We start from the raw sequence: 27,338 nt of genomic DNA on the forward strand, positions 1-27,338 counted from the left end.
TCCCCCCAAAAAAATTAAATGAGGGGGTGCTCCTCAAGCTTCCCCTCTGTCACCCCCCCCCCGAAGGGAAGGGAGAGGAATAGTCAGGAGGTTTTTCTTGGAGCTGTTAAGCACACCCACACCTGTGAGGCAAGGGCAGTTTCCAAATGTTGGGAGCCTCACTAGATGGTTGGTTGTCTGCACAAACATAGGGGTATGGGGGGGGGGGAATCCAAGCATGTGGCAGACAAAATAATGGCTGGCATTATAGAAGGGGTTAGGGGTGCGGATGGAGCGCGCCCCCCAAGCCTTTGATGATTCCTTCCTTGTTTTACTGACCCCCCCCAGCCTATAACCCAGTTCTCCACCCCACTTCGAAATGTCTTTCCTTTCTCCCTCAAAGTTGTAAGTGTCCCTCTTTTTGCACCCCACTGGGCACTGCTACTCCTGTGTTTGAGCACATTGTGTGTGGATTTGGCACTTTCCAAGTCTGGGCCATAACTTGAAACCTTGACACTGGCTGCCCAGAACCACGTGGTGTTCTCGAACCGTCTTTCTCCATCAGGGCTGGTCCCTGTCTGCTGCTGGGACCTCTCTGGCAAAGCAACGCCCCTGTTTTGTTTGGGGAATGATGTTGGTGTGGCCTGCCTGAGTGGTCATCCTTCAGGGCTCAGCTCCTCCCTGCCGGGGTCTCCAGATTAAGACAGATCTCCGAGGGAGGGAAAGGTGTGGGTGCACCTCCTCTCTAGAGCACACCCATGCCAATGTGCATGCAGGCGCTGGAACAGTCACACGGCCGTTTCTGATGCCAGCAGGCGTCATTGTGAACTGCTCAGATAGGATAATAACGAACTGCAGCTATTCAGCTCCATGGGAAGAATCTCTCTGGGGAATTGCGGGGGGGGGGTCAGAATCAGAGCACATTTGAGAGGACCCTGCTGCTTTTTATTTTGCCTGGACGGGGCTTCTCTTTTCTAGCCTGTCTATTCTACAGAGCAGCAGCCCGCTGATGAGTATTTGGCTTTGCAGCAGAAGAGCAGCAGTTTCTCTCCAGACCCCCTGACGGAATCAGAGCCCCAGCGGCTGCTCGGCTTCCCACACCTGTCCCTTGAGCCAGGCAAGCAGGCCCTGCAGGCGCTGCTCTCTCCTCTCTGCACCCCCTGCCTTCCCCAAGGCAGCACACAGACATGGCCAAAAAAACCCACGGGCCAGGATCCCAGCCACCACAGCCCCCATCCGCCACTAAGGGGCGCCTGGCAGCAGCTGGGAGGCCCCTTGGCCCCCCCCACAACTCCCCTCCCCCCACTCCTGCAAGCAGGATCTCTTAATTGGTGGCTTCCCCAGCGAAGCCACGAGGGGAACAAAATAATTAAGGACATTTCCTCTCTGCAGAGCTGCCCGGCTGGGCTATCCAAATTGAGCATTATTGCTTGGCGTGTTTGAAATAAGCGACATCTTTGCACTTAACGAGCCTGGCACCGACGCTCAGCCGGCTCCTCGCTGAGCAGCAGCCCTCGCGGGAGGTCAGGCGGTAGCAGGGCCTGCCCCACTGCCGGCGGCCCAAGCAGCTGCTCCGGGCCGCAGTCGGGGGCCCACCTGGAAGCAGCGCCCGATGCACGAGGCAGAACTGCAGCAGCCGTGACTTTGTCTAGGGCACATTTCTGAAGATTGGAAAGAAATCCCCCAACTTTGCACACACCAGCACCACACCAAGCTGCCAAGACTGGGGAGGCAAAGCACAGGCCTGTAGCCAGCCTCAACGATTTGGGTGTGGGATTGGTGGGGGGTTTGTTTGTTTGTTTTCTGCAGAAGTCAGGGGAGGCAGGCTATCCAGTGGGCAGTGAAAAGAGTCCGTGCGGCTGGGGAGGAAAGAGGCATCTTTGGTGTGGCAGGTACAGGCCGTGCCGCCAGCTGGCTACAGGCCTGGTGAGGCGCCTCTTGCCGCGTAAGAGTGAAGGTGCTCAGGAGAGGAGAGCTGGTCTGGTGGCAGCAAGCCTGACTGGTCCCCTTAGCTCAGCAGGGTCCACCCTGGTTGCAGATGAAGGGGAGACTAGAAGTGTGAGCCCTGCAAGATCTTCCCCTGAGGGGATAATGGGGCCGCTCTGGGAAGAGTAGCAGAAGGTTCCCAGTCCCCTCCCTGGCAGCATCTCCAGATAGGGCTGAGAGAGATTCCTATCTGCAACCGTGGATAAATCTCTGCCAGTCTGTGTAGACAAGACTGAGCGAGATGGACCCAGGGTCTGACTCCATATATGGCAGCTTCCTATGTTCCTACATGCTCCTACATGCTCCACAACTCCAAGGAAAATCTCCTCTCTCCCTTCTGTCTTTGCAGCCCTGGCTCTCTGGGACCTAAAAAATCAACAGAGGGAGAGGCTCCCCCAAGGCTGAGCGTGCCTTTGCCGGGTCGGCGTGGCTGTGTTTAGCAGGCCAGTCAAAACCTCCTGGCTCTTCCTTCTGCTCCCAGAGGTGGGGGCCGAGGGGGCTCTCCAAGGGAGCTCCGTCCGGGGCAGGAGCTCCCAACTGCCATCACGCCGCTCCCCTTTGCAGCCCAACACCATAGGAGATCCCAGTTTGCAGCCGAGCCCTGCTCTGGGGCCTTCCCTCTAAAACACATCACCGAGAAGCGGCTGGGACCCAGCAAGCATTGAGGCTCCCCACAGCCTCAGCCCAGGATGGCATCCGCCTTGCCGCTTCCCTGCAGTGGGGAGTGTCAGGAGGAGGCCGCTGCTGCCGCCAGCAGGAAGGCTGATTTATGGGGGCCCTTCTGTTCCTGGCGGCGGCCGCAAGCAGCCCTAAAAGGTCAAGAAGGCGGCGGCAGCAGCGAGGCAGAGGCCCAGCGAGCCTGCCAGGTAGAGCAGGAAGGGGGCTCTTCCCACTGGCCAGGCCGCCGAGCCAGGCTGGCTGGCTGGCCCGATGCCAGGCCTGCTGCCCCCGAGGAGGCACTGCTGAAGGGCAAGGAAGGCCACCCAAAGGGCTCGCGGCTGCTCCTGGACACGACCACACTGGGACGCTTCTGACCCACTGCCTGCCTTATGTCCGTTGGGGCTTCACGTCCTGAGCTTCCTTTGGCCCTCAGATTTCTCTAGCTGGTTGGCAAGCAACAACCCTAATCAAGAAGGAAGTGCCTCTGAACATGTGCAGAAGGAGGTTTCCCTGCTGCTCTGCTGAACCCTGAAGGGGCTGTCTGAAGGGGCTGGCGCTTCAGGACACCCCGAGGCCCAAACCCCTCTTCTGGCTGGAAGTTGCCTCTGAGCCTCGCCTGAGTTCCTAAGTAGGGCAGGGCCTGGCACTCGCAGGGGAGCCTCCCCCGCCCCCCCCCCCCCCCGCCCCGGACCAGGCTGTGATTAAACCACAGGAGCTGCGTTAATCACTGGCTCACCTCTGGGGGGCCTCGGCTGATTAGCTCCTTCCCCCTCCTCCCCACACACAAAATATGGGTCACATCCAGGCTCCTTCAGTGCATGCACGTGGCGGGATGAAGCAGAGGCTGAGCCCCATCCTGGCACACCCCAGAGACAGCCAGCTGCTTCCAGGCAGGAGGTCATTGCTAGGGGGCGGGGGTGCCTGCCTCTCAGAGGCACTCTGAATGTCCCCAGAGGTGGGGGAGGCTTCGGGGACATGGCGGGGGGCATCCAGTGCCTTAGAGCAGAGCTTCTCATCCTTGGGTCCCCAGATGCTTTGGACTCCAACTCTCATCATCCCCTTTGACCACTGTAGCTGGGGACCATGGGATTTGTAGTCCAGCCACATTAGGAAGCTGCCATATACTGAGTCAGAGCCTTGGTCCATCTAGCTCAGTAATGTCTTCACAGACCTCCAAGGTTGCAGGCAGGAATCTCTCTCAGCCCTCTCTTGGAGGTGCTGTCAGGGAGGGAACTTGGGATCTTCTGCTCTTCCCAGAGCAGCTCCATCATCCCCTGAGGGGAATCTCTTCCAGTGCTGCTCACACTTCTAGTCTCCCATTCATTTGCAACCAGGGCAGACCCTGCTTAGCTAAGGGGACAAGTCATGCTTGCTGCCACCAGACCAGCACTCCTCTCGTCCCTTCCTTAGAGCACACACAGAGTGCCTTTTCCCTCATTGCTGAGTAAGCTCAACCAGACCCAAGACATGTGGGTTGAAGGGTCTGGGATTTCCCACAATCCCCTCGTCTCTCTGGTTCAGACTTTAAATGTTTAAGAATTCTGAGCTGTTGATGCTTTTATGGCTCCATCTTGTGGCAACCAGGTTGGTCTCTGGGTCATCTCAGAGAGACCCTGTTACTCCTGTATTGAAAGAGCTACACTGGCTGCCAATATGTTTCTAGGCAAAATACTAAGTGCTGAATATAACCTATAAAGCCCTAAGCAGCTTGGGCCCTGGGTATTTAAGAGAATGTCTTCTTCGTTATGAACCACACAACCCGTTGAGATCATCTGGAGAGGTCTGTCTGCAGTTGCCACTGGCTCGTCTGGTGGCTACTTGGGGACAGGCCTTCTCCACTGCTGCCCCAAAGTTTTGGAACACGCTCCCTGCTGAAAGAAGAGCCTCCCCATCTCTGACAACTTTTTAAAAGTCTTTAAAGATGCATCAGTTCACCCAGGCTTTTAATTAAATATTGTTTTAACAGATTTAACATTGTTTTAAGATATTGTTTTAAAAATGTTAAATTGTTGTAATGTTTTGACTTGTTCTGTTCTCATTTATTTTGTTTTAACTAATGTTTTAACTTTTTCTGTTGACATTTATTTTGCTTTGTTGTAAACCACCCAGAGACGTACATTTTGGGTGGTATAAAAATATGTTAGATAGATAGATAGATATTACCCATTTCTAGTGTTCATGGCAGTAATTTTGATTTTGCTGTTGCAATCTTGCAGTTCTGATTTTCCTTTGAAATTACCTCTTGCTCTTCTGCAAACAAACTCGCTTAATTTACAAACACTCTCACTATTTGCTTGCAGAAGAGCAGACAGCAAAATTCAAAAACAAATAACTGTGCAGCCTAGTAAAGGGCATCTCCACCCCCCCTGGACAGCCTTTCCTTGTGACACCAAAAATGAAAGGGCAGGACTAGGGCTTGTCCTAATTGGTGGGCCCCTGGTCAAGGCGGCCCCTCTCTCTCCCATGCTGCCTGCAGTCTGGCCATCCATTAGGTAGAGCTCTACCTGATGAATGGCCAGCCTGCAAGCAGTGCAGCGGGGGCGGGGGGGGCGGGAGGAGCAACAGAAGCTCCGGGAAGGAGGCTGGACTGAAGCTGGGCCAAATTCTAGGTCTGCTGCTGCCATATGAAAAGCAGGTTCTGCGCAGCTGTGCCAAAGGGTGACCAGGAAATGACTGGCCTGTGCTGGTTTGAGGCTGCAGTGGGAGAGAGTTCCCCAGTCTGTTATGGGGGCCAGACTCTAACCCTGAAGAGATGAAAAGAGGCTGCTGTTAATGCAGAAGGAAATCCAGCTTGAGGAGACCAGGTCTTTGGGGACAGGACGGCTGAAGGCAGGCCGTTCGTCTTCCAGAGAGGGGGCACAGCGTACAAGACTGGCTGTTTGTTAGGGGCCGCTGCGGTGCAAAGCCTGTGCAGGCCCTTTGGGGAGCAGGTGCAGGATTACCCCCGACCTCCTCCCACCACCCTGTGGCCCTTCAGGGGTGCCATCCAAGAGGGAGAGAGCGAGGGAAGAACGGGCAGTGCCACCTCCTGGCACTCTTTGTGCCGCCCCCCCCGCCCAATGCCTGGGTCTGCCTAGTGGATGGGGGGGGGCTGAGAGCAGGAAGCAGCCAAAAGGCAGCCCCCTCCCCAGCCAATGCCATTGATTACGATGGAGCACCCCAGGCACTGCCCCCCCTTCTCCTCGGCAAGCCCCTTTGATCCCTGCCTTGGTCTGGCCTCCTCCTCGGGACCTTCTCCTTCTCCTTCTCCGGCTTCCGTGGCTGGCGCCCTCCTGCTCCTTCCATTCATGGCAAGGGAGGACGGGGCCGGGTCATTCATGGGATTGCGCCGGCCCCCACGTCCACAGCCCCCCCCACATCCTGCTCCCTCCAGGTACTCAAGACCTGCCTGGAAGGGGGGGGGGCTGGGTGAAGAAGACAGGCCACCAGGCGGTCAGGCTTGGTGGTGCCGCTGCCGCTGAGCTGGCTTTTCTGGGGAGCCGCATTCAGAGCGGGGCGCGCAGCCCCCTGAGGCTTCCCTCGCTTCCCTCCTCGCAGGTCTTCTTGGCATGAAACCCGAGACAAGACCTGCAGCTGGAGGGCTCTAAAAATACCAGCCCCTCCACCCCACACGCTCCTCTTCGCTCCACCAGGATAGAATTCCCCTGAGTGAGCTGCGGAGGTCACATAGCAAGGGGTGGGAAGCAGACCCGGCCCCCAATTCCGGGCCCTCCCTTAGGAAATGTGCAGCCTCTCTCTCCACCCCGCACAGAGTCCTGGCCTCCTGGCCGGGATCATCTAACAGCCCAGGGCCCTGCTGGAGTGGTGCTCCATGGCACCCCTCAAGCCCTGGGGACTGCAGGCCACCACCAGGCAGCTCCTGAGCAGCGGAAGGCAGGCAGGCCAAGGGCCACGCTTCCTCTCCGCCATGAATGTGGACTTGGGCTGGAGAAGGAAGCCCTCTCCAGGGGTGCTCCCTCCTCTTCCCCCCTCCCCTGGGGTCCCTTCAGGTCCTCTGCTTGGCCCTTTGCTGTCTTCGGGATGCTGTCCCCAGCTGACCTCAGCAGCAGAAGCACGGGGCTTTCAGTACCACCCCGACACCCAGCTGCTGGCCTCCACCCCTGAATGTTCTCCTGCCGTCCAGCCCCGCCTCCCCAGCGGCCTGCTTGACGTCAGCATGGGTGCTCTTTTGACCTCTCAGGGTGTCCAAACCAGTCCCCACCTCCTCGGCCTCTTCGCACTCGGCTCCTTGTCCATCGACACTGTTCCCACCCACCACCCTGTTGACCCTCAGCTTGGCCTTGGGCTCCTCTCTTAGTCCGTCCCTCCCCGGATCCTGCCACTTCTCTCTTTACAATCTTGCAAGAACAGCGCCCACCTGGCCATCCATGGTCTGATCCTGGTCGCCTCACTTCCACCCAACACTCTGCTCCCAAATAGCTCACCTCCTTCTTCCTCCCACCGCCAGCCCCCTCCTCCCCTCCTGAAATCCTGGCACTAGTTTCCTGCCTGCTCCTGGGCGCTTTCCAGATTAACTCCTACAATGTGTCTGTACTTCCTGTCTTGTGACACCGCAGTCCCTACGCTGCCAGCAGGGTGCCGTTCACATTCCGGATGCCTCGTTTCGGATGTTATTGCTGCCATTTAGTGCTATAACGTTGTAGGTCCGTTGCAAAAAAAGTAGCTGTATTTTCCGCTGTAGATCCTGGGGGGTCATTTTCAATTCGATCCTGCCAAGCCGAAGCATTTTACCACAGTTCTAGCGGCTAATCTGGAAAGCACCCTGGTCCTTCTCTTCAAAGCCTGCCTCCAGGGTGCCTGCCTGCCTGCCTGCCTCTCCCAGTTCTCCCATCCTGCTCCATTCCTGCCCACGACGACGTTTGCTCCTTGGGCTCTACACTCCCCACCCAGCTCCCTCCAGTGAGGCCTCCATCCTTTCTCCCTTGCTGCCCCTTAGGCCTGGCCCTGCCTCCCAAGCCCCCTCCCAATGTCTCCTTCCAAAACCCATCTTTGCCCTAAAGGCTTCCACACCACCCCTGAGTCCCCACACCCCCCCCTCTTTATTTGTGCCTGGTAAATTGCAGCATTTGCAGACAGGACACCCCTCCCTTCAACTAATTAACATGGGGCACCATCCAGCAGGCTCTTCTCCTGCAGAACAACAAGCCCCCCTGAAACCAACCAGAGACCCACAAGAGGCCCACTGCCCTTCAGCAGGGCTTGCAAAGGATGCCGGCCCACGGGAGCAGGTCCTGCCCGTCTGGCCTGCCTGTCTCCAGCTCCACCACCTTTAAGGGTGCCCCAGATGCCACTGCTTGGCTCTGGAGACCCTCCCCACAGGGCTGCCTGCCTGCCTGCCCTGCGTCTCCCTCTTTCTCACAGGCCTCAAGGTCGGTCAAGAAGGCCGTGTGGTCCCTGGCCCCGAACCTGCTCACGCCAACTTGGGCTGGGGTGGGCTGGGGAGGGGAGGGGAGGGGAGATCAGGTTCCCATAAATCACTGCTAAGAGGCAGCTGCTGTGGGCTGCTGTCTCCCGGCCCCTCCCTCCGTGGCTGCCTCTTTATAAAGGGGGCAGGGGCTGGCGAAACTCGATCAACTGGGCAGCTGTTTGGGGCGCTCAGGCAGGCCTCGTACGCCATGGGGCCTGTGGGGCAGCTTTGGTTTCAGACCAGCTGCTCAGTGCTTAGACACAGCCTAGAGCTGCGGAGGGGGGGTGGGTGGGGGTGCAGTGAGGAAGGTGACCCCCCTGACCCTGGCCCCCAAACATCATGCGCTTGAGTGAAACAGACACCCTAACCCTAACGCCACAAGTCTCCTCTCGGAGGCAGGACTCGGCTGGCTGGGCGCGTTCAGTCTTTGGAGGATGGTCATCCCCCCCCCTCCAGGAAGCATTCTCAACCCTGCCTCCCACCCACCCCCCGTGAGTGGGAAATATTCTGAGGGGTGGGGGGATTAGAAAGAAATGTCTCCAGGATCAGCTTCAGCCCGAGTTGGCAACCCCCCTGCAAGGGAGCACCAGATGCAGAAGACAACAGAGCCCCTGGCTGTGCATTGCAGCCTTTGGCACAACCCCCCCACCCACCCACCCCCGGAACCAAGCCTGGCTGCCAGAAAGAGTCTCGCACAGAGTCACCGTGCATCAGGGCGGATGCTGTGGAGAAGGGGTCCTTGGGCAAAATGGACTTTAGCCATTGTGGCTGGCTGGGGATGATGGGAGTTTTAGTCCAAGAATACCTGTAGACAGGTGGATATATAAATTAAGCCTTGGCCAGCTCCCCTCTTTCCTTGTGGCATTCAGCACAGACGTCTTTTTGAATTCAAGTGGGGATTCCCTCACAGCGTGAAGGGCCTCCACTTCCTCTGCAGTTGCTGCTGGGAGCTGCAGCGTGTGGGGGGGGGGTGCGGGGGGGCTCCTCCATGTAGAGGCATCTGAGAACATCTGTTGTGACACATGCCAGGCCCAGGAATGCCCGGGGTGGGGGTGGGGGTTGGTCAGCATCTAGCCCAGAGCAGGTGGCAGATGCCACTTGTGTGGGGGGGGGCTCCCTGGGATGCTGCTGGAGGTGAGCCTTGGGGTGCCCTGCAGGGAGGGGCACTGGCAGGGAAAGGGCCCCCCCTCCTTAGGTCTGCCAGAAAGGGAAGGCAGGGGAGCAGCAAGGAGCAGGAGTGCTGCCAGCTCTCCTGTGGCCCTTCTTCTGGCATCCAGGGGTGGGGGCCTCCCCAGCGCCCCCTCCTGCCTGTGGGCCAGGTGGGGTCCAGAGATGAGTCACAGCAATTCCGAGGATCTTCTCTGGGCTCTGCCCTACCTGGCCTGTTCAGCTGCGCCACGACATTGTTGATAACCAACCACAGCAAGAACCATACCTTGCAAGGAGACCACCGAGGGGGAAGCACTCTCCTTCACCCAAGAGCCGCAGGTGGCCTCTGCCCCCTCCTTCTGGGCAGGATGGTGGCCCTTGGCTTGGAAAAGGCAGGAGGCCAGCTGGGTGCGGGGCGGTGGGGGCTGCTGCCTGGACGCACTGCTCAGCTCCTGCCGGGCCCCAGGCTGCCAACCGGCTGCGGGCTTCTCTGGTGCAGGAAGGCTCTTCTCTGGTGCTCTGGGCCTGCTAGCCACACCAGATGCCAAAACAAGGGCCACCTGAGGGCTGGCGAAAGGCAGGAGCTGGCCCAGGAGAGGCTTGGGGCCCAGCCTTTTTGACCGTAGCTCTGGCGGGTGATGGGAAGCCAGTGCGGTGGGGGTGGGGGGGTCTTGTCACCTGCAGCCAGATTCTTCCTCCATGACTGTTTTAGCACAGGTGTCCACACCCCACACTTAATCCAGTGGCAAACGAATGTCATTGTTAGGACTGCAAAGGATGGCCAGGAATGTTAGGACCAACCAAACGGAGGACTTTTCCTATGGAATTCTCTGCCACTAGCTTGGACAGCTTTAAAAGGGGCTTAGACAGAGTCTTGGAGGACCACAGCTATCAGTGGCTACTAGTCTGGTGGCTATAGGCCGCCTCCAGCCTCAGAGGCAGAATGCCTCTCAATACCAGCTGCAGGGGAGCAAGAGAGAGGGCATGCACACACTGCTCGCCTGTGGGCTTCTTGGAGGCATCTGGTGGGCCACTGTGGGGAACAGGAGGCCGGACTAGATGGGCCTGATCCAGCAAGACTGCTGCTCCTATGACTGGAAAGTATGCAGCCTCTTCTCTGTGTGAAGGTGACCCAGGGCTGGATGTTTTGTTTTGCTTTGCTTTGCATGTGTGTATATGTGTTTAGAAAAGGCAACGATGGAGAAGGCAGGACTCCAAGAATCTCACCAGTTTTTACTTTTATTTTCTAACATGCACAAGTTTCACAGTGTGATTTAGGAAGTTTGTGAACAGGCTCCGGGGAAGGCTTCGAAGCCAGGAGAGAGGGCAAGGGGGATTTCAGGGGCCCGCACTGCCTCTTTCTCCCCAGGATTTCTTCCCTGCCACAGATACCTGTCCACGTCCTCTCTGCACATTCTTTCCTTCTGGTTTGGAAGTCTTAGATCATTTCCCCACAGGAGGTAGCTGAGCTTGGTCCTCTCTCCCCCACCCCACCGGAGAGCCACCCTGCCTGCAGGCTGGCCATTCATCAGGTAGAGAACTCTGGGTGGCCAGGCCGCTTAGGATGAGCAGCCACTACTGATCGATTGAGCAACTTGCCTAAGGCCATCTTGGGAAGCTGTGGCAGAGCCTGGAAGGAAAGTAACACCTCCTCCTTGCAAGGGTCACCCTCTCTCTCCCTTTGAGGCTATGGATGACGCTCTATTTTTAGGCCATTTATCTGGCAGGGCTTGGCTCCTCCCCAAGGCCTTTCCTCTGTCACTTCACAACTCTAATCCCAATATGTTCATGCTGCTTTCTCGGCTCATAGTGCGAAAGGGGCATCCTTTTTGTCTCCGCTGGACAAGAGGAGAGTGGAGAGCCCTGAGCAAGTGGGGAATCCAGGACCGGGCCACCTGCTCGGCCAGAGAACTCACAGGATGTGGTCTTGAAAAGTCGTTCTTTCAGGCCTACTTTACAAGGTGGTGCTGAGGCGACAAGGAGATAACTCCGCATTGCTGCTCAGAGGTCCTCAGAAGAACAGGGAAGGGGGATTAAAAATTGGCAAGCTTTTTAAAAAGCCGGAGATACCAAAGGGCTTAGCGCCTGGCATACTCTACCCGTTAACTGGTCTATAGTTAGATGTGGCACTCTGCACATGCTCCTGGGCACCACTATCACTTAGTGCATTGAGATTTCTCTTAGCTTTGGGGAGGAGAGCTGGTCTTGTGGTAGCAAGCACGACTTGTCCCCTTTGCTAAGCAGGGTCTGCCATGGTTTGCATTTGAATGGGAAACTAAATGTGTGAGCACTGTAAGATATTCCCCTCAGGGGATGGAGCCGCTCTGAGAAGAACATCTAAGTTTCAAGTTCTCTCCCTGACAGCATCTCCAAGATGGGGCTGAGAGAGTTTCCTGCTTGCATCCTGGGAGAAGCCGCTGCCAGTCTGTGTGGACAATACTGAGCTGGAGGGACTGAGGGGCTGACTCAGTAGATAGCAGCTGCCAATGGTCCGATGTAATGGAAAGAGGTGCTGGGGCTGAGCCGGGTCTCTCCCCTCCCCCCCCCCCAAGAAAGAGGGAAGAGGAGAGCCCTGCAGCTCCATCAGGGAGGGCGGCTTTGCTGGCAGCCCAGAGCGGGTCAGGCGACTCCTCCCCAAATGCTGAGCTGGGGAAGCGGCACCCAATCCCTGGCCAGCTGCTTGTCAGCCACTGGCCAATGGGAGCCAGGCACAGGGTATATATTCCCGGGTCCTTGAGCGGGACTCTTGGGTCACCTGTTGTGCTGGAGTGAGAAGAGGCATCCCAGTCTGATTCTCCCTGTCAGGTAATGCTGCCTTCTAGTTCCAGAGTTGTTCTTTTTGGCGGGGAGGGGGGCAAAGAAATGGATAGGAACAGATGCACGGGCTTCCCCGCGGAGTAGACTCTTCCCACTTCTTTTTAAAGGGGACATCTAAGGGTGGGTTTAAAAAAACACCCCAACTTCTTAATTGCTGCAGTAGAGCGAGACAAGGATCCTCTGGCTTGGATGGCCCAAGCAGGGATCTTTGGGCAGGGGAGCCCCAGAGAGCCCCTTCTGCGTCTTGCAGCCTGGCCATGCAGAAGAGGCAGGTCTCTGGAGGGTGCCTTGTGTGGGGCAGGGGTTGGGGACGCCCTGGTCAGTGCTGCTCAGATGACCCTGGATCTCCTCCCCGTGACCTTGTCTCTGTCCCTGCCTGGGGCTCTCCTTGTCCCTGGCATGCTGGGGGTGGGAGTGGGGAGCTTGGAGGGCTGTGTCCTCCCTGGCTGGGAGACCTCCCCTGGCTGTGCCTTCTGCAGGTGTCTGCCAAAGGGTCTCCTTCTGCGCCCCCTGCGCTGGCCCAGGATTGGGTTTCTTGCCTGCTCCTCGGCCCCAGAGATGGCTGACACTCTGCAAAAGGAGACCTTGGAATGTGGGCTGGGCATGCCGCTGAAGCACGCCCCCCCCCCCCACTCCAGCAGGCGCAACCAGGGCCCTTTTGTGGACACGGCCAGCGGCTATAAATAAACCTTTTTCCTAAGGGCTGACGACAGCTAAAATTATCCCCCCAGCTTTCCATCAATGGCAACTGGATAGGTGGTGGGGCCTGAGTGGCCCCTTGCCCCACAGCTGGCTCTGCACAGCAGCCCCCTCCCTCCTCCGCTGCTGCTGCTGACAACAGCCTCTTGGTGTGTCCAACCCGGCCTGACCCCAACCTCCATGGCCCACAGAACTCAGAACACTCACTGCCCCGCTCTGTTTCCCAAGGGTGAGGTGTTGCAGCTCCAGCCCAGCTAGGAGTCTCATTTCCAGCCTGGAAGACTCACCATCCGAGATGCCAGAGTGGCTGGCCGAGGGCTGAGCCCTCCGTCAGGGCGAGGAAACACACTCCGCTCGGTAGGGGACTCTGGCCACTGGGAGGCCCATCTAGCCCAGGGGCTGCACCTGTCCTCTGCAGGTGCCAAGGTCCTGCTTCGGGGCCCAGCCTCTGGGGCGATAGAGCCCCAGTGGTGGGCCAACAGTCAGCCCCAGCAGAAGACCGCAGCCCTGAGCTCCACCGAACCGGAGCAGTTCAGGGCCAGCATGCCCAGCAGCGGCAGCGCACATCTCCCCCACCATGAAACAGGGACAGTGTTTCAACATTCAGATCAATTGTTTCCAAGCTTCCGTTTTCAAGTTTGAGTTCAAATCCAGGTCTGCTCTGGCCGGACTGTGCTGGTCCCAGCCTCGTCCACCCCACGAGCACCTTCCCTCTTGCTCCGTCTCGCTGCAGGACTCGTCCCCTCAGCCGCCACCATGCCTTTCGGAAACACCCACAACAAGTACAAGCTGAACTTCAAGCCGGAGGAGGAGTACCCCGACCTTTCCCAGCACAACAACCACATGGCCAAGGCCCTCACCTTGGACATCTACAAGAAGCTGCGTGACAAGGAGACCCCCAGCGGTTTCACCCTTGATGACATCATCCAGACGGGTGTGGACAACCCAGGTGGGTCCGCTTTCCATGCCTGGGGGGTTTCAGCGCAAGGCGGCAGCCAAAGACCACCAGTCAACCCCTCCCCTGCCCCACTTTTCCCCCAAGAAATTTCCCACAGTCTGGCTTGTTGCCTCCCTCTGGTGGCCAGTTAGCATCATCTCCAGTAAGTTTGCCACCAGGCAAGTCTGGAGAGAGAAGTCAACCCCACCCCCCAAAAAAGGGAAGGTGGGGGCTCAGGCTGCTTTGGCAGCACATAACAAAAACACACCCGCAAGATAGGAAAGTTCCCTGTTCCAGGTATCCACCATCAACAGAATCACCGGCAGAACCAACTCCCAAACCCTCCATGGCCCTTTGGAATCCTACTGGATCCAACAGCCTCCTCAGGTTGACCGTTCAGATGTGACTGTGAGGCCAGTCTTAACCAGGAAGTGGTCCGTCCAGGACAATGTCACATTTAATCCATTATCCAGTTGGAGTAATTAAAAGCAGGTTGAGACACTAAAAAGGTGCCTCTACTTAACTGGGCAGAGTTCTGTAAGAACACATTATTTTGTGTACAAGTACTGACAAAAGTGCAGAAGGCGAGAGTGACACATTGTGTGAGAGCGTCCCCCCCTTCTCCCACTCGCTGAAGGGAAGGCCTCTCCTGAGAGGACGGCCCCTGTGATGACACAGGTGAGCACCCCCTGTGGACTGTGTGATCCATCAGCCCAATCTCGCTCCTTGGGTGTCACTCTGCACCATTTTAATCCATGGCTATTTAGATCCACCCAGGAGATGTGGCGCATGGTGGTCCCCTCACAACAATAATTTATATATCGCTTTTCAACAAAGAAGTTTCCAAAGCAGTTTACATAGAGAAATAATAAATAAATAAGATGGCTCCCTGTCCCTGAAGGGCTCACAATCGAAAAAGAAACATAGATAGGCACCTGCCCCCCCTTTGCCCCCCGGCCTCTGGGAGTGGAGCAGTACTCAACGGAAAGATCAGCCCACGGAGCTGACCACCAGCTCCCTTGTGAAAATGCTCCCCCACCCCTGCTCCCTGCAAGCTCATCGCTCCCTCCACGTGTGCCCACAGGACACCCCTTCATCATGACCGTGGGCTGTGTGGTTGGCGATGAGGAATCCTATGAAGTCTTCAAGGACCTCCTTGACCCAGTCATCCAGGACCGTCACGGTGGCTACAAGCCCACCGACAAGCACAAGACCGATCTCAACCATGAGAACCTGAAGGTAGGGAACAGGGAGGGGGAGGGCAAGCCTCAGCGGGTGGTGAGAAAGAGCCCTGGGGGGCTGCTGCCAACCAGAGCAGACAGCCCTGGGGGAGAGGGAGCTGGCTCGGTATTCAGCAGCTTCCTACGACCACAGGTGAGAAAATGGGGAGGAATGAATCCTTGAGGAGTGTGGTGAGGTGGACGGCCAACTCACCTGTCCCCCTGCCCACCTCTTACTTTCAGGGTGGAGATGATCTGGACCCCAACTACGTCCTCAGCAGCCGCGTCCGGACTGGCCGCAGCATCAAGGGCTACACCCTGCCCCCCCATTGCAGCCGTGGGGAGCGCCGTGCCGTCGAGAATCTCTCCATCACCGGTAAGGGAGCAAGAGAGAATGCCTGGCCAAGGACCGCTGCTCAAAGGGGCCGGGCGTGGGGGTGGGGGTGTTTCTCTCTTTTTTGGAGAGGCCCACACGACTTGAACTGGTTTAAGATGGGGCTTCTCAGACTTGGCTCCCCCAGAAGTTGTTGAGCTGCCAAGTTCCACCAATCGCAGTGGCTGAAGGCCATCAACATCTGGAGACCCCGGCTGGGAACCCCTGGACTTAAGACATCCCTCCTTCCTGGGGGATCCTGGGGCTCACAGCTCCGTGAGGGCAGCTGGGAGATTTCTTAGAGTTATCAGCAAAAGCTACAATTCAAAGTAATTATTATTTTGCCGAAAAACCCAACCAACCAACCAATGCACGACCCACTCCCGGCATAGTATCCATTTGTTCCATTCAGATTGAATGGACCCTGAACTGTGTGGGTCCCATGATTTATTATTAATGCGTTTGCTGGAAATCAATATAAGAAGTTACATGTATACATATAACAGCAAAAGATGTATACAGGGCAGACAATGGTTTCCTGTCCCAAAGGGGCATCACAATTTAAACAGACAGGGGCAGTGTGTGTGGGGGGGGGCATGGCGGGGGGCGTTAAACACCAGCAACAGCCACTGGGAGGGTCAGTGCACTGGGGGGCTGGATAGGGGCTGTTGCTCTCCTCCTGCCCAATGCAAGGGAGCCGGGGCTTGGAAAGGCATCCCTGGGCCCAGCCAGCAGGGCTCCTGGGGGCTTAGGCCCCCATCCCGTGTCAGGCACTTGGCGCTCAGCAGGCCCGCTGCTGTCCTGGGTGGCCCACCTTTCCTGCCAAGGGCTGCTCAGGTGCCAGAAGGCTGCCCCCCCCCCGCCCGAGCTGGCCGTCCCCCACGGCCCCGAAGTGCAGCCTGTCCTCTTCTGTATCCCCTCCTCCCCAGCCTTGAACAGCCTGACCGGAGAGTTCAAGGGCAAATACTACCCCCTGAAGAACATGACCGATGCCGAACAGCAGCAACTCATCGATGACCACTTCCTCTTCGACAAGCCCGTCTCGCCCCTCCTGCTCGCCTCCGGCATGGCCCGGGACTGGCCCGACGGCCGAGGCATCTGGTAGGCCCTCCCCTGCCCGGCCCGGCTGGGGGTCTCCCTGTGGGACGTTGGGTGGGGGCCTCGCTCTCAAGGCGGCAGCATCCACATACATTGTCCTGGCAATGCGCAAAAGCTCCCAGGCGGCCCCTGCCGTTCTGCCTTGGCTTGCTGGCCCCCAGCCACTTGCTGCTGGCCCAGTGGCCACAGAGCAGGGAAACCTCTCGCTTTCCTCCTGAAAGGCTGCAAGCCGCCACTTAGCAGGCCAGGGAGCCCCCCCCCCCCGCCCTCTCCTCCGTCTCAGCAAGCCCGCCCCCCCCCCCCGGTCCTCTTGAGCGCCCGACAGCAAAGCCACAGCAGTGTCCGCTTGCAGTGAGAGAGCCCAGGGCCCCTAAGTGCAGCCCAGGTGCCCCAGCCCCCTTGGAGAGAAGCCGCAGGGAGCGCCAGAGCCGACCTGAGCCCGCCGCGCTTTCTCCCCCAGGCACAACGACAACAAGACCTTCTTGGTGTGGGTCAACGAGGAGGACCATCTCCGGGTCATCTCCATGCAGAAGGGGGGCAACATGAAGGAAGTCTTCCGGCGCTTCTGCGTGGGCTTGCAGAAGGTGAGCAGCAGGGCGGGCAAGGGGGCCCTTGGCGGGGGAGGTGCGGCAAGGGGGCAGCCCCGATGGCGCAGAGGCCTAACCAGGGCGGGGCTCTCCTTTCCTCGGGAAGATTGAGGAGATCTTCAAGAAAGCTGGCCACCCCTTCAGCTGGAACGAGCACTTGGGCTACATCCTGACCTGCCCCTCCAACCTGGGCACCGGCCTGAGGGGCGGCGTCCATGTCAAGCTGCCCCACCTCAGCAAGCACCCCAAGTTTGAGGAGACCCTGCACCGTCTCCGTCTGCAGAAGCGTGGCACAGGTGAGGCGGCCGGCGGCCAGAGTGGCTACTCCTTCGGTGGCCGCACCCCCAAGGCAGGGCTTCTGCCTTCACCCCATTTGGGGGCTCCTGGAGGCATCCGGCTGGGGTTGGCAGGGCTCTTCTCCGGCCCCTCCATGCCAGAGGGGTCGGGGCACTTGCCCTTTGGACTCCAAGGGCCACAGTCACTTGGCGCCCTGTCGCTGGGGGGTGGAGGTTGCTGAGCTCCACCAGCATCCCAGTTAGGAAGGCCCTGGCCAGCGCGGCCGAATGCTGCCCGGCTGGGAGCAGAGAGCACTCCCGCCCCCCCCCCGTGGGCATTTTTGGAGTGGGGCAGCCTCCTGACAGCACCTCTCTTCCAGGCGGTGTGGACACCGCGGCCGTGGGGGCTGTCTTTGACATCTCCAATGCCGATCGCCTGGGCTCCTCCGAGGTGGAACAAGTGCAGCTGGTGGTGGACGGCGTTAAGCTGATGGTCGAGATGGAGAAGAAGCTGGAGAAGGGCCAGGCCATCGACGACATGGTCCCTGCTCAGAAGTGAGAGGCGCCACCCATTCCCCACACGGACCGGGGCTTGGACTCTGGGGGGTGACCCCGACCCCTCCACTCCCGGAGGCAGCGCCCCCCTGCGCCCCACCCTCTCCTGCCCAGAAGAGGCGAGGGCCCGGTGGGCTTCTGCCCCTCCCTCCACCACCACCACCACTGGGAAGCTCAAGACACCCGAGGAGCCATCGTGGAAGGCGTGAATAAAGCACAGAAGCGGGGCCCCAGAGCCTTGCCTCCCCACACAGAGAGGCCCTTCTCATCTCTTCCTTCTCGTCCCCACTGGGGGGGGAGGGGGGCTGGTGGGCCCACCTTGGTTGGGAGCTCCCCCACTGCTGCCTTTGGTGCCCTGGCCTTGACTTGCACCCGCGATCTGCCCCAGCACCCAGGTCACGCAGGTGAGGCATCAGGGAGGGAGGGAGGACGACTTCAGTGCAGACTCAGAGCCAGGGCCAAGCAGGGAAGGGAATACAGACAGCCCCAGGGTCTGACTCAGCCCCATGCAGCAGTGGAGGAGGGATCAGACCCCCACCCACCCCAGCTTGGCCTGCAGAAGGCCCCAGCACCAGTCCCTGGCAGTATTATCTCCAGGCAGGGCTGGGAAAGACCCTGCTTGCACCACCTGAAGAGTCGCTGCCAGTCAGTGTAGACCGTCCTCCGCTCAAGGGACCAACGCCTTGACTCACTTATCAGGCAACCTCATATCATGAGTCTCGTGGCTTTCAAGCAACTTCTCGCCTCTGGCACCCCTTTCGTAAGAAGAGGTTACCCATAATACCTCCCCCCCCCCGCCCACCACCTCACAACTTATGTCGTCCAGAAGCATCTTGGGAAGCTCTTCTCAAGTCACACCGTCCAACTGAGGCTCCAGCTGAGCTGGCAGAAGAGAGAGGGGGCAGTGGGTGGGGGGGGGGAGCCGATGGCACAGCCATAACACAAGAGCCTGTTTTCAATCCCCTGAAGATGTGAAGCAAGAATAAGAGCACCCATGTGCACATACAGAGTGCCACACTCACTACGGGGCAGTTCCCCCCTCCCACACACACGCTCCACCCCCTTAAAACTGGGTTAGGGTGGGGCTTCCTTCGCTTGGAAAGAAAGCCTTCTGCCTGGCCCGTCCCTTGTGCAAAAGGTCCCCCTGGTTTCGGCGCAGAGACAGAGAGGAGCCAGCGAGGCCGAGCGGGAGGGCTTCCTACGTTTATTAAGGGTTCGGTACAGACCGTTGCTCGGGGGCGGAAATAACTTACGCTCGTCCCAAGGCGAAGGGCTTGCTTGTCGACATCTCTACCCAGTGATATAGGGGCTACCTGGGCTAGTATTTACAAGGAAGTCTGTACAGAGGGGTGGGGGGAGGCCACACAGGCAGGGGCTGGGGGGCAGGGGAAGGTCAAACTCACAGAAGAGGGGCTGAGTGGAGAGAGGAGGAGGAGGAGGAGGTGGGGAAGGAAGGAAGGAAGGAAACCCACTTGATTTTCCCCACCAGAGCTGCCCAATGTAGAACCACAAGCTCCAGTGATCCTCCCCGCTCCCCGGGACTGGAGTGAGACCTCCCCAAGCCCAGCCGCCCTCCCCCCCGCCCCGCCACCCTCTGAGCCCAGACCTCCATCCTCAGCCCGGCCGGCCCCTTGTCCTCTCCCTGCTGCCCGGAGCCATCAGTCTGCTGTGCGCGCGGTCCGTCCGCCCGCTGCGCGGGGAGTGGCGGTGTGCTCTGCCTGGGCGCGTCCCCTCCCGCCACCCCTTCGGAGCGGAGCGGAGCGGCCAAGGCGTCCGGCTGGAAGCAGGGTCTGGCTGTCGGCACGATGGCTCGGAGCCCTTGCAGCAACCGGGAGGCCCAGCCTCCGTGCTTGGGTGGGGTGGGGGGGGGGCGCCCTCAGGGCTGGGGCGCTTCCAGTCCAGCCACGGGGAGAGGTGCGCGATGACGATGGGGGGGCCTGCCCGCCCCTCCAGGCTTGGCGGGTGCACTGAGCAAAACATCCGCCCGCCAGCAGACCCAGGGCGCCTCTGGAAACACAGCCCGGAGGGAGGGAGGGAGGGAGGCCCTTCCTCCATGCCGGAGCGGCCCAGGGGGACTCCCGCCAGCACCCCTGCGCCAGGGGCTGCGCACCCATGGAAGCCCACCGGATGGGGCCCCAAGTGCCTCCTTTGCTCACCCCCGAGGGCTGGCCCTTGCCTCACCCACGGAACCGGGAACCCTTCCCCGAGTCGGGCTTCTCCACCTGGCCGCTCCAAGCGCAGCCAGATGCATTTGCCCGCCCCCCGCCCCTCCCCGGGCTGCTTTCGGGGATATCGGGGCAGGGTGGGCGGCTGAAAGGCCTTGAGCTTGGTGGGGGCGGCCTGCCGCTGCTTCCCAAGACATGCGCCCCACGGAGGCGCGGAGCCGAACCAGAAGTGGAGCCACAGCGGTGCTCTGCCCTGGACCCCCTCACGCCCCCCCCCCCGCCCCGAACTGGAACAAAGAAACACCATCCCCGATTGGCAACTGAACTGGTTTACATTTCTGGAGCTGAATGAATTGACAGATGCAAATGGACGGATGGGGGGGCCTTATTACTCACTCCCTCGCTCTGGAGGAGGGAGCAAGCAAGCCAGAAGGGGGCTGACAGCAGGCCACCCTTGGCCAGAGACCCCCTGTCGCCTTCCTGCCACGGGGGGGGGGGGAAGCACAACAGCCCCCTCCCCAAAGGCAGACCCAGAAGCTCCCCCTCTCGTTCCTGGCACTGGAGAATCCCATGGGGCTCGTGTGAGCTAGCAAGGGAGAAGTGCCTCCCACAAGGCAACTGGGGTGGGGGCAACACCCCCCCCCCGGCACAGCTGGCAGGTGGGCCGAGCCCCCTCCGGAGCAGCTCGTGGGCAGCAGGGCAGGGCGGGGCGGCCGAGGGGCTCCTGGAGCTGCAGGGACGGGCTGGTGGCAGCCGAGAGCCAGGCCCCCCGTCTGTGGGTCCGGTGGCGCAGGGGAGCCCCCCTAGAGTTGCAGCTGGTCCGAGATCTTGGCCACTAGGCTGCGGAAGGCCAGGGAGGTACCAGCCTGGCGCCGGAAGAGGACGCCATGGAGGCCCCCCAGGCGCTGCAAGCGGCACACCTCCACCTCGAAGCAGCAGAAGTGCTCGCTGGGGCTCTTCTCGTGGGTGCAGGAGAGGACAAAGGGCTCCGTCTGGCGGCAGCAGCAGTTGGTGGAGTCCGTGGCCTGGCGGAGGGCGGCCAGGATGGCCTCGGCTGAGTGGGTGCTGGTCAGCTTCACATGCCAGGTAAATCGGAGCAGCCGGGGTTCTGTTTCCTTTTGATTCCAAGGTAGATTGCAACTGCGGGTGGGGGGGCAGAGAGAGGCGCGGCTGACCCCCTGGGCTCGGGAAGGCCCCGAAAAGGCCACTGGCGATGGGGAGCCGGGGAAGGGCAGGGAGAGGCCTCAGGGCCAGCAGCCTCTCACTTGGGGAGAACGGCTGCCGGTCAGACTCTACAGGGCTGTCGCTCCCAGGGGTGGGCAAGCCTGGAGCCCTGTCCTCAAGACCCCGAGGGGGGAACTGCCCTATGGGACCCACCCGCCTGCATGGGGTCTGCCTCGGCATGGCTGGGAGCAGGGGGGACTCCCTCCTCCCCACTCTTCCGGGCAGTGGCAAGCGGCTCGCCCTAAGGAGCCGGGGTGGCTCCTCTCTCTCCCACTGGGGATTCGCGCGGTTAACCGCGCAGCTCTACCTGACGAAGGGCCAGCCTGCAGGCAGTGCGGGAGAGAGGAGCCACCCCTACGACGGGCGGTTCCTGCTTCCAGGGCTCCTGCTCACGTGCAGAGAGCCCCCCCCCCCGCACACATGTGCAGACCAGGGAGCGGGGCCTGCTGCGGCCACCCGGCGCCCCACTCCCCTTGGCAAGGCAATCCGAGCCAGGCCCAGAGAAGGCCGCTTCGGGAGCCTGCTGGGCTGTGGGCAGCCCGGGGCCAAGTCCCCCCCTCGTGCACGCGAGCACACACACAGGCGCTTGCTTCAGAGACCGCCCGGCGCGTGGTGGCCCTGGAGCCGTGCCCTGAGCCACGGGGGGGGGGGGGGGCGGATCCCGGGGAGGGAGGCCCCGCTGGGAGCAGAGCAGGCCGCCAAGGAGGCGGGGACTCACCTTGTGAGCGCAGGTCCCCTGACTCTCTCAGGTTCGTCTGCGACCCTGGAACAAAGCAGAGGGGAGGAGGGAGGTCACAGCCAAGCCGGCCAGGACCACGGCGGGCGAGGCTCGCTCTGCTCCTGGCCCCTGGAGCCCCGACCCCAGGGCTGCTTCGCAAAGACCTTGGGACTGCAACTCCCATCTTCGTGGCCGGGGACGATGGGAGGTGGTGGAGGGTCAAAGGCTGGTGAGCCCTGGCCTCGGCCTCGGGCGGCAGCAGAGAGAGCGCAACTTGCTTTGCGGGGAGCTCCCTGTTCACCGCGGGCTGCCGGGTTCCCGGCCATGGCCTCTCAGCTTTGCAGGTTGCATCTGCGGGGGGGGGGGGCGGGGACCAGGGCCTCCCTCTCCTCATGGTGGCCAGCCTGTGTGAGAGCTATGCCACTTCAAACCCATGGGCACCTGGGGGCTCATGCGCCTGAATGTTCCTCCATGCTGAAAACAAATGTCCCTGCACACAGAAAGCTAGCATCGCATGGAGAAAGATCACAGCCTTGACTTCTTCCTGACACACTAGCTTTCTATGTGCAGGGAAATCTCTCCCAGCCCTGTCTTGGAGATGCTGCCAGGGAGGGGACTGGGAACCTTCTGCTCTTCCCAAAGCAGCTCCAATCCCCTAACAGGGGAATCTCTTCCAGTGCTGCTCACACTTCTAGTCTCCCCTTCATATGCAACCAGAGTGGACCCTGCTTAGCTAAGGGGACCAAGCCAGGCTTGCTACCACCAGCCCAGCTCTCCTCTCCTGTGGGTCTCGAGTTCGACCTGCAATGGGAAGCCAGCTGGGTCTATCCTGGCTCTGAGCGCACCGCAGAATGAGGGAGCTTCAGACACGGAATCCTTGGCAGCTGCAGAGCTGGCCGGGCTCTTCGGCAGCCTTCCACGGAGCTCCTGGGGCCGAGCTTCGGGGGACTCAGTTTCAACTGACAGGCTTCTGGCAAGTGCGCTTCTGAGGGGGTGCAGGGTGTCATTCCCTCACCACTGGGTAGCACAACCAGCCCCCCCCGGGGGAATCCAAGAGCCCTTGCTTGGCTAGGGTCAGTCTTGAGAGCCTCGGTGTGCCCCACCCCACTTAGAAGCTAAGCAGTCGCCAAAGCGTCTCTAAATCCTCAGCAAGCAACAAAGGAAGCGATTCTTTTACAGGACAGACAAAAGAGAGGGGGGGGAGGGCGAACCAAGGGGGGAGGGGGCCAAAAGGCAGGGCAGGCCTCTCTGCCAAGCGGTGGGGAGCAGGTGGACAGCAAACACTTACTGATTTTAGATCCTTGAGGCATTGAAGCGCCCGAGACGCATCTGTTAGAATTCTGCCGCTTAGATGGGTCAAGAGTGACCCTGAAAACAGAGAAGAGCCCGAGTGAAACAAGCGCAGAGGAGCAGGAGCAGGAGCAGGAGCAGGAGGAGGAGGAGAGGGGGAAGCCAGAGAGGTTAGTCCGAAGAGCAAGTCCTTCCTGCCTACCTTGCAGCGGAGAAGAGGGGCCCTCGGGCTCAAGGGCGCTGGGTGGGCCCCAGCCAGTTCCCGGCGGCTTTCCCCCCTGCCACCCTGGACGACCCCAAGCCGAAGAGCCATGCAGGTAGCGCAGCCCTCCCTTGCCAGGGCCTCCCAAGCTGGCCACGGGAGATGGGGATGAGGGACCCCTCCCAGTGGGGAGGCCCTCCTTGCCTGCGGAGCAGCGAAGGTTGGAATGAAGCCAGCAAGGCCACGCTGGCAGGATTCTCCCAGGAAGGAGGGGGTGGGTCCCCGCACGTTCTCTCCCCCTCCCTCACTACTGCTTTGCTGCATCGGCGGGGAATCAGGTCTCCGGATGGGCCGGGTGTTCTGCGGACACCGCAAGGCAGAGCAGCAAGCCAACGGAGAGCGGCGATTTGGGCTTGACTGGGGATGCCGAGAAGCAGCCCTGGAGGGCGCTGCGTGGACTAGATCCCCAAGAGCCACGGCAAGCAACACGCCCAGAGCACGATCCCACACGTGGGGATACCACCAAAGTCCGTGCAGGATTCGGGCCACGTGGCAAGCCACTGAACGAATTCCGTCTTCGTGGGGTGAGAGGGAGGTGGCTGGGAGGGGATCACACGGCTCGCCTCCCCAGTTCCTCTCACTCCTCCATGCCTGCGGGGGCCCCCCACTCCCCACGGCCCCTCCTGCAACAGGCCACTCACCTCCGCGTGAGTTTCGACGTGAGTTTGCTGAAGAGATTGGAGGTGGCCCGGCTGCGGCTCTGGGGCAGAGGGGTGGCTTCGTGAGAGAGCGTGGGGGAGGTGGGGGGCCCGTTCTGCACGCCGGTACCACGCCGGTCCCGCACTTGGCCCCCATGGAAAGTGCTGCGGATGTTGGTGCCACGGGACAGCCGGGTCCGGTCCGAAGAGGTGGATGACGTGGCGATGCTGTGGCTGGAGGGGGAGGCGGGGGGCACCCGGCTGGCGATGGAGCTGTGGGAGGGGAAGAGACGACTTGGTGAGGAGGAGGAGGACCTCAGCGGTCAAAACACAGCCAGAGCTCAAGGGCAGGACGATAGCCCTGCGGGGCAGCCCAAAGTGGGGCCCCTAACCCTACAACTCCCATCATGGCCTCCGAGCATTGTGGGAGTTGTCGTCCAACATCCTCTAGGGACTCGTGGTCAGGAGCGGCTGGCCCTCACAAGCCGGGGGGGGGCACCAAAGGAGGCACAGCTGCCTCTGCTTCCCTCAGCCCTGTTAGCCCCCCCCTCTCTCTCCCCCATCCTGCCCCACCCCAGTGTTAAGGGGAGCTGTGCTGCCTGCAGGCTGGCAGGGGAACCGCGCAGCTCTGTGTGACGGATGAGCAGTCTGCCGGCAGTGCGGGGCAGGGGAGGGAGAGGAGCAGGCGGACCTCCGGGAAGGAGAGGCAGCCGGGCCTCCTTTGCCCACCCCCCACCCCCTGCCCCAGCTCATTCGGCCCGGCCCATCCCACTCCTGGCTGGGGGCCCCTGGGCTTGCCCAGCACATCCTGCTCCCCCAAGCAGCTGCCTCCAGGGGCCTGAAGGCAGGAGGCCTCCCACCGGCGCTGGATGTCCCTCCCTAGCAGGTGCGGCCAGAGAGGCAGGCGGCCCCCACCCCCTGCAAAGGCCCAGCCGCCCTCGGCCGCCCTCTCCTCCTCTCCGACCCCAGAGCTCTCGTGGCAGCAAATGCTCGATTCCGGCTAAGGTTCGGCTCAGGAACACCCGACACACCCATCCGTGTGTTTCAAAGCAGAAACGCACCAAGTGCTGCTCACGGAGGCCTCTCCTCCGCTGCCCTCCTGGTTTCCCCAGCCCTTCCCCAAATTCTGCCTGTGTGCCAGACTGAGGAGGTCAGGATTGGTCCTCCTGGGGGGGGGGTGAAAAAGGGGCACCCCCCTCCCCCGGTCTCTGGAGATGGCCCTGGGTTCTTCCAGAGCCGGTCACGTGGCCGGCCAGCCGGCCGGGGTCCCAGCATCTCCCTGGGGCCGAGGCCGCATCGAGCCACAGCACGGCCAGTGGAAACTGGGCAGGGAGCCAGCGGCAAGGCCAGGTCCAGGGGAAGGGACAGGAGCGGGCGCAGAGGACAGGGCGCAGCTTCTGCCTGGCAGCGCTCAGGACGGGAGGGCGGCACAGAGCCACGCAGGGCTGGCTGAGAGCAGCAGCAGCTCCATGCTGGCCTCGGCTGGGGGCGGTCCTCTGGCTCAGGGCTCCGCTGTTTCCAGCAGGGGCCCAGCTGACAAGATGCTCAACCCAGAGGCACAAGCCACGGGACAGGTCAAGATGCTGCTGCTGCAAGGAGACGCCCTGCCCAGACTCCTCATAAATTCATCTCGGAGACGGGTGGGAGAGGAGAGCTAGTCTGTTGGCAGCAAGCAGGACTGGTCCCCTCAGCTCAGCAGGGTCCACCCTGGTCGCATCTGAATGGGAGACTAGAAGTGTGAGCAGCACTGGAAGAGATTCCCCCTCAGGGGATGGGGCCACTTTGGGAAGAGCTGAAGGTTCCCAGTTCCCTCCCTGGCAGCGTCTCCGAGATGGCGCTGAGAGAGACTCCTGCCTGCAACCTAGGAGAAGCCACTGCCAGTCTGGGTAGACAATACTGAGCTAGATGGACCAATGGTCTGACTCAGTATATGGCAGCTTCCTAAGTCCCTGTGTACTACTCCTGTTTTCTTTGCCTTCTCGTGTTAGAAGGATACATTTCCTGGCGCCTCTGAAGCTGGGCACCATTTAGGGCTGCAGCGTGTCGCCCTCTGTCTGGAGGGCAGAGAGCCGGGTCCCAGCACATGCCTCCCATTGTCGGGAGCCAGTCACTGCCCCTCCTCCTTGCCCACAACCCCACCGGGTCCCACCTGTTTTCCTTCCCGTTCTGGAGCAGAGAGTGGCGATCCCCTCCTGGCCTCTCCGTGCACACGTACGTGTTCCTCCGGGTCATCATACTCGCAGGAATGTTGTTCTAGAACAGAAAAGCAGGTGCGGGGGGTGGGGGGGGTGCCACCATGTCAACAACACACACCACTGCCCAAGACCACCCTCTGGCCCACGTTCTTTATGGAGGCCTGTGTTGGGACAGGAAGGGCCAGAGGAGATGGTGCTGCTTGAGACAAAATCCTCACTTTGTACTGATGGCACCAGGATAGCCTGGTGAATCTGCCTGGCAGCACTGTATGTAGCTTTGTGACGGAAACACTCGGTTCCCTGAATTAGGTTTTGTTTCTGACAATATTCTTTTCTTATTTTATTTTTTTAAAATGTTATTTTTTAAAAAATGCCGGAAAAGTGGGCCAGAGAAGTGTGGGCCAGGGGGATCCCTGTCCAGGGGCTCATGGCAATGGACAGCCGGTCCCTTTTGCAGGCTTTTGGGTGGTTCATCTTAAGAGCCTCAGATCAGCAAGTGGAGGTCCAGCCGTCTCCAAAGTGGGACTGCAACATGGAGGCTGGGAGGCCTAGCAGCTGAGAAAGTTCTTCTGGACTGTTTTCAGCCTTGAGAGCACCTGCATGCACATGCGTGAGTGAAATGTGCACATGCACGATGAGGGAGACAAGACTTGAGTCTCAGCCAAGGAGACTAGAGATAAAACCATCCCTGCAAAAGATCAGCTCGCATGAACTGGGGACAAGATCTTGCTGGGTGTTGTGGAACCCGTTTCCAGAATAGTTCAGGAGGCTGGCGTCGAGTCCAGCCCCAGCGGAGCCGACTCCTGGCAGGCACTGTGGGCGGCCAGCCTGGGCCAGTGCTCAGGGCATGGCCCACAGGCTGAGGGGGCGACTGCAGACCTTGCCAGTTCAGCTACGTACTTGGGGGAGGGGGTGTACTCCTCTTTGGTCCTGGGAGCAAGGGCTCTTCCCTCCTCCAAACTACTGAAGGGGGCGGGAGGGCTGCACGCCCATTCAGAAAGGCTGGCAGTCAGCCGCAGGCGCAAACACACACACACACACACACACACACTCGGCTCCAGGGGCTGATGATTGTCTCATCAGGGTCAGAGTTTGGTGGGCGGG

The 27,338-nt window shown here is 60.3% G+C and overlaps 2 protein-coding genes across 5 annotated transcripts in view; one reads left to right on the forward strand and one right to left on the reverse strand.

The window, feature by feature from the left end:
• Positions 1-11,871: 11,871 nt before the first annotated feature.
• On the forward strand, positions 11,872-17,997 carry CKM (creatine kinase, M-type). The gene is made up of 8 exons (XM_053267613.1): positions 11,872-11,986; positions 13,431-13,646; positions 14,719-14,873; positions 15,098-15,230; positions 16,157-16,328; positions 16,786-16,909; positions 17,019-17,208; positions 17,568-17,997. The coding sequence occupies exons 2-8, from the start codon at positions 13,454-13,456 to the stop codon at positions 17,744-17,746; spliced, it is 1,146 nt and encodes a 381-aa protein (XP_053123588.1). The 5' UTR covers positions 11,872-11,986; positions 13,431-13,453; the 3' UTR covers positions 17,747-17,997.
• A 932-nt stretch (positions 17,998-18,929) lies between these two features.
• MARK4 (microtubule affinity regulating kinase 4) overlaps positions 18,930-27,338 on the reverse strand; it is a 46,066-nt gene continuing 37,657 nt past the window's right edge. For 3 of the 4 annotated variants that reach the window (XM_053267610.1, XM_053267611.1, XM_053267609.1), the window contains exons 14-17: positions 26,189-26,292; positions 24,043-24,312; positions 21,850-21,894; positions 18,930-21,047 (exon numbers count right to left, since the gene is read on the reverse strand). In XM_053267610.1, coding sequence (XP_053123585.1) covers positions 20,711-21,047; positions 21,850-21,894; positions 24,043-24,312; positions 26,189-26,292 — 756 coding nt within the window. In that variant the 3' untranslated portion in view covers positions 18,930-20,710. Of the gene's footprint in view, positions 21,048-21,849; positions 21,895-23,137; positions 23,218-24,042; positions 24,313-26,188; positions 26,293-27,338 lie in introns of all 4 variants that reach the window. The other variant, XM_053267612.1, reaches the window with a different exon arrangement.

Source organism: Hemicordylus capensis, chromosome 7, assembly GCF_027244095.1.
Source record: "Hemicordylus capensis ecotype Gifberg chromosome 7, rHemCap1.1.pri, whole genome shotgun sequence".
Taxonomy (NCBI): Eukaryota; Metazoa; Chordata; class Lepidosauria; order Squamata; family Cordylidae; genus Hemicordylus; species Hemicordylus capensis.